Here is a 6493-nt window from a genome sequence, read left to right on the forward strand (position 1 = left end):
AACTGAACTAGAACTGAACTAGAACTGAACTAGAACTGAACTAGAACTGAACTAGAACTGAACTGAACTAGAACTGAACTAGAACTGAACTAGAACTGAACTAGAACAAAACTAGAACATAACTAGAACAAAACTAGAACTGAAGTAGAACTGAACTAGAACTGAACTGGAACTAAAGTAAGGCTTAGCGACACTATGTCCCAGACTATATAGTTCGGACTATAGTTTAGACTATATTTCAGGCTATAGTTCAAACTATAACTCAGACTAAAATTCTGACTGTAGTCCAGACTAAAGTTATTATATAATAACTAATTTAAGTTAAAACACATTTCACATGTTTAGTGTGCTTAAAAAGTGTGACAGTTTTGCTAAATTATCTTAGTTGTTTTCAAAAAATAGACATTATGTAACTAAATCTGCTCATAAACAAACATTTTTAAGAAATAACAGATATTGTATATTGTTTATTAGATCTAGTTAATATAAACAATTGATTATTGTAAATAGACAAAACACGTGTTAAAAGCTTGTGTCTCAATTAAAAAGAAAACTTATAAAACCCGATAAATTTACTATAACAAAAGAATTTTATATAAAATAAAAATTGAAAAGAAATGTTAATTTAATTAGTTAAATAAAAAGGAATTTTATAAAAGAAATATTTAAACAAAATGGCTGTTAAGAAAATATATCGATTTAAACTTTTTGACCCAAATTAGTTCGAATGCAAGAGCCATTTGTTAGGAATTTCATAACCCCAAAACCCCACAAAAAAAGATCTAAAATTTATTGGAAGCTAATAAATCTAAACTGCAATTATGTTTAATTCCTAAATGTAACACATTAATCTGAAAAGAATTATCGCTGAACTTATAACAAGTAGAGACTACACATTCGAAATTCCTTAAACCAACCACTTCCTCCCCTCCCTCGTTTATACTCTTAAACACTTGAGATTAATGTCTTTACAAGAAGAAACATATATATCCCACAATAAAGGTGTTAAGTTGTTAATTAATGTTTGTTCCCTAATTTAAAATAGCAAAATTCCTTAAATTTTTATTTTTAAACAAAAAAACATTTAAAATTAGTTGCTTGTGCTAACTTACCTCTCTCAAATGATCCAAATCGGCCTTATTCCCCACCAAATATGCTGTGGGTGCATTCTGTAGTGATTTAAATTCGGCCAAACATTTGTTCGCATATTCAAAACTGCTACGTTGTGTTATATTATAGACAATCATGCAGGCATCTGACCATAAAACCTGTTGAAAATAAAGAAATGAACAAAATTAAATGTGATTTTTTTCAGAAGAGGAAAATGTTATATATCTGTCTTAAATAGAAATATCTTTTGGTTTATAAAATTAAGTATAGTGAAATTTGTGTGTTTTGAGGGGGGAAATTAAAACAAATGTTTGTTGTTAAAATTTCGTTCGTTTTTTTTCATGTAAAAATATTTTGAAATGTGTGTGTTTTTTATAAAAAGCAACAAATTTAAGCAATTGAAAAAAAAAACTTAAAATATATGTCATCGATCTAAGCAAATGCAAAAATAAGAAGAATGAAATAGAAAAATCTGTTCATTACTTTATAAATGAAATATTTTTAAGCAAAATTCGCTGAACGCTAAATATTAATCAGGACATAATTGTTCAATTCACAATCGATGTCGTATCGTTGTAGCGTTGTAAGTCATACAAAAATTTTTAAATAAAATTTATTGAAACAAAAACAAATCTATAATGAAAAAATTACGACATACTACGGCACAACCTTACAATACCGATTGTGAATTGGACAATTATATATCATAAGAAAGCTAAAGATATCTTTTTTTTTAAATATATCAAAATAATTTGATTATTTCTAAATATAAACAAATTTTCAAGTAAAAAAGTTCGAAAAGTAAATTTTTTTAACTATTTTAAGTCAAACATTACATTTCGCTCAATAATTAGCTAAATGTAATTTCAAAGTTTAGCATATTATATATCATCGGATAGCTTATGGTGTATTTTATAAATAAATATGAAAATAATTTAAACTTTTAACGTCTAAGCTAATTTTATGTCAAAACGATTAAAACAAACTTTTGCGAAAATGTTTTTTCATTAAGCCCACAGTTTAGTTCTTTTCTTTTAGAGTAAGAAGACAAAAAGTAGCCATAATATATATCATATGAAAGCTTAAGGTGCATTTTCTTTAAAAATAAAAAAATAATTTGATTCTTTCGAATTAGAAGAAAACTGTAAGCAAAAAAGTTGTGTAATAAGTTTTTTCAACTATTTTCAGTTTAACATTATATTGCGCTCAATATTTCGCTAAATTTAAGTTAAAATTAAAATATTTTGTATATCATCGGATAGCCTATGGTGTCTATTTTTAATAAATATAAACATTATTAAAACTTTTTATATTTAAGAAAATTTTAAGATAATATTTTTCAAATATAGAATTTTTTTAACAATTCTGAAATTAACATTATATTATGATCAACAATTTATTAAATGTAAGTTAAAAGTATAACATGTTTTATATCATATGATAGCTAATGTTGTATAATTTTTATAAATATACAAATTATTTAAATTTTATATACATTTTTAAAATTGTTAACCAAAAAGTTCAAATCTTACTTTTGTGTACAAATTTTTCTATTAAGCATTAGGTTTGGCATTGTCTTATTTGGGACTTAGCGAGGAAATTTTAAACTATTTTATATCGTTTGAAAGCTAAATGTGTGTTCTATCTGAATTTAAAGAAATAATTTAAAATTTTAAATTAACATTTAACATATTGTTCATGTTCGGTAATGAACACATTGTTCTTATATAATTATTTTTTTTTTATTTAGCGTTAAGTTTAGTAACATTTTGTTATGGATCTATAAAAGAAAGGTTAGGTAAATGTATATCATTAGAAAGGTTATGGAACCTATTTATAAAAAAACCTTTAAATAATTATATTATTTTCACTTATCAGAGAATTATAAAAAAAATAAAAAAAATAAATTTTTATTTTTTTATATTACATTGGATCGGCTTCTATTTGCCATTTAAATAGGAAGTTTATACTATTATATATCATCTGAAAGGTAATGGTATATAATTTGTAAAAATCTATACAAAATTTTAATTATTTAAGTTTTCAGGTATTTAGTTTAACTTTAAATTTAAATCGCTTTTATTCGAAAAGAATAATTTTTACAAAATCTATGGACAATGGAACTGAACTAATTAAAACTAATATTTCTTAGCATTTGTTGCAATATAATTAACAATTTATACCGCCACAAATGCGTAGAATTTATCTTTACAACAATTCAATTGAAAATCTTAAATATCAATTAAATTATGGCAATAAATTTAATATTTTCAATAACAAATATTACAAATGCCTCACAGACAAAATATTACACTTGTTAAAAATTCAAAGTAAAATTTGCCAATGAATATAAATTATGTACAAAAAAAAAAAAATATATTGCAAAAAAAAAAAAAAACAAAGAAATATTGTTATTAGTAGTAATAGAAGTGTCAAAAAAATCTACCAAAAGAACCGAAAAGAAATCTTTACAAATATGCAAATATATAATTGCAGTCAATAGTCGAACAAAAAATAAATAAAAAAATTGAGATGTTAGAAATAAATTTTGTTTGTTAACAGAAAAAAAACAAGAAAAATAAGCACTCAAATCAAGGTTCAGTGAACGGACAAAAATTCTTTAAGAAAAAAAAATAAATATTATTTTTAATAATATGTTTGTGTAAATATTTAAGAAACAAGAAAATTCAATGTCAAAAACCTTTAAAAGAATTTAAAGTAAAAGAAACAACACATTTCACGTTTACAAGAAAACAATTTTTTAATTAAAAAAACGTAATGTTTATAATTAAGCCAATATGTAAAAATACAATCCATTAATTTGTTCCATAATTCATGTAATCAGATAGAGAGGAAAGGTATCTTAATCGATTATCAATATTTACTTACTTGTTCCATGGGAAATTCATTTTCATGTTCATCACCATCAACACTTCCGGCATAAACATCAACAATTTCAACTTCCGTCAGTCCTGTCTCCAATGTTATTGTTTTATTGTATAACAAATCTGTATTTGAGCGATATTCGCCTATAAAACGACCTGTCAGATAACGTACTGTAAGTGCTGAAATGAGAGACAAAATGTAAAGAAAAGAAAAAATTAATTATTAAATATTATTAAACATTTTTTTTAAATAAATATTGTTTGAAATGTAGGCTGATTACCATAAATTTTCGTTTAAAATGTTAAAACTTAAATCGTACAGAACAGAACTAGAACAGAACTAAAACCCAACTAAAACAGAACTGGAACAGAACTAGAACAGAACTAGAACAGAGCTAGAATAGAACTAGAACTGAACTAGAACAGAGCTAGAACAGAGTTAGAACAGAGCTAGAACAGAGCTAGAACAGAGCTAGAACAGAACTAGAACAGAATTAGAACTGAACTAGAACTGAACTAGAACTGAACTAGAACTGAACTAGAACTGAACTAGAACTGAACTAGAACTGAACTAGAACTGAACTAGAACTGAACTAGAACTGAACTAGAACTGAACTAGAACTGAACTAGAACTGAACTAGAACTGAACTAGAACTGAACTAGAACTGAACTAGAACTGAACTAGAACTGAACTAGAACTGAACTAGAACTGAACAAGAACTGACAAGACATTTTGTTTTTAAATTCTCTATAAAATTACTTTCAAATTAACATCGTTTGCTAGATTTTTTTAAATTTTAATTCTAATTTAGTTAATTAACTAATTGTTTCCCATTAATAAATAACAAATTTCTTAACACCTAAGTATAATAAATTTCTTGATAATTATACGATTCTAAAATAATACATTTGTTTTGATTGCACGAACAGAGAAAGTCTTTTTTGTTTGGGAAAACAAACAATTTAAAGAAAAAGTCTGCAGAAAAAGTGCAGCATTTGTAAATAAACAAACAAATTTGAAAGGAAAATTATACTTTTCTAATCCAAATAAATGCAAATAAACAAATAAATGTGCATACGGCTGGCTAAGACATTCGAAATTTTCTTGTTGTTATTTTATAGTCAAGGAAAAATAGATCTTGTAGATATATGCCTATAGAAATTGCAACATTCACACAACACAACGAATGAAATACCCAGCAGGTGTAACATACAATATATTGGGAACATTTGATAAATACAACAAAATACCTCAACATTTTTTTTTTAAATTTCTTAGATTTTATTTTATTTATCAACAATGGGTGGTGGTGGAACTTGTAGAATGCCCTACAATGAATGTATATTCATCATTAAAGGCATTAAAGAAGCATACGTTTTCTCTCACACCTACTTAGAGTTGTGAGAGTTATTAGTTGATTAGCTTTCCAATGCTGTAGGATTTGAATTGATTTCTACATTGTTGGAAATGAATTGATATTAAAAATTATTATTACTAAGGGAATTCCCCTAAAACAAATCTTTTCATACATTTTATATTACCAACGTAGGGTGATCACCTTAAAATACCTTTTAAATAATTAGTTTTCAAAATTGAGGAAGGGCACGCGTCTAAATATTTGAAAATAGCTGCTGCGCTATGTTCGAAATAAAATATTCAACACCAAAAAAACTTAAATCAAAAGAATGTTGTTTACATCGTTAATATTGTATTATATGAATATACATTTTTTAATTTTCTTAAAGAAACAATTTTTTACAAAAATCAAAAAAACAAAACAAAAAAAAAACACTTTAATTTGAGGCCAAAAAAGCAACAAAAACTGGGTCGTTTTTTTTCTAGAAAAAAATCATGTAACACACAAAAAATTTAAAACACTACATCTTCATTAAAATTTTTCTCAACAAAAAAAATTCAAATTTTTTTGTTTCAATTCAAATTTCATGTTTTTTTTAAGTGTGTGTTAAGAGTTATTCATATGTACATATGTATGTATATTTAATAAAAAAAAAATCTTTAGAATATTGAATAAATTTTTAGCTGTTGCTGCTTTATTCAGGTCACCATGATTTTTTTATTAAATAAATTAATTTATTATTTTACATGCACATTTTAAACACATGAAATTATTTGTTAAAACAATTTAATTAAGATTTCTAATTATTTTTTAATTGTTTAGTTTTTTAGAATGTTTGCATTAATTAATAGAGGTAATTTGGTTCATTAAGAGTTTCTTGAGGCCTTTAGCTCAAAAAATGTGTTATTTTAATCAAATCGTAAGAATCCTTATATTTTTAACAAAACAACATTTTAAACTGAAAAATTTTGCATGTTTTTAAATTCCCAAAATTTTATAATTCAATTGTATTGAGTGTTGGTTCAGTTCTAATTCAGTTCTAGTTCAGTTCTAGTTCAGTTCTAGTTCAGTTCTAGTTCAGTTCTGGTTCAGTTCTAGTTCAGTTCTAGTTCAGTTTTAGTTCAGTTCTAGTTCAGTTCT

The 6493-nt window shown here is 24.9% G+C and overlaps 1 protein-coding gene across 1 annotated transcript in view; it reads right to left on the bottom strand.

The window, feature by feature from the left end:
* LOC111679852 (ras-related and estrogen-regulated growth inhibitor-like protein) overlaps positions 1-6493 on the bottom strand; it is a 27834-nt gene that overhangs the window by 4057 nt on the left and 17284 nt on the right. The window contains exons 3-4 of the mRNA XM_046956530.1: positions 4000-4175; positions 1113-1268 (exon numbers count right to left, since the gene is read on the bottom strand). Of these exons, the coding sequence (XP_046812486.1) occupies positions 1113-1268; positions 4000-4175 (332 nt within the window). The remainder of the gene's footprint in view (positions 1-1112; positions 1269-3999; positions 4176-6493) is intronic.

This window comes from Lucilia cuprina, chromosome 2 (genome assembly GCF_022045245.1).
Source record: "Lucilia cuprina isolate Lc7/37 chromosome 2, ASM2204524v1, whole genome shotgun sequence".
NCBI classification, from domain to species: Eukaryota; Metazoa; Arthropoda; class Insecta; order Diptera; family Calliphoridae; genus Lucilia; species Lucilia cuprina.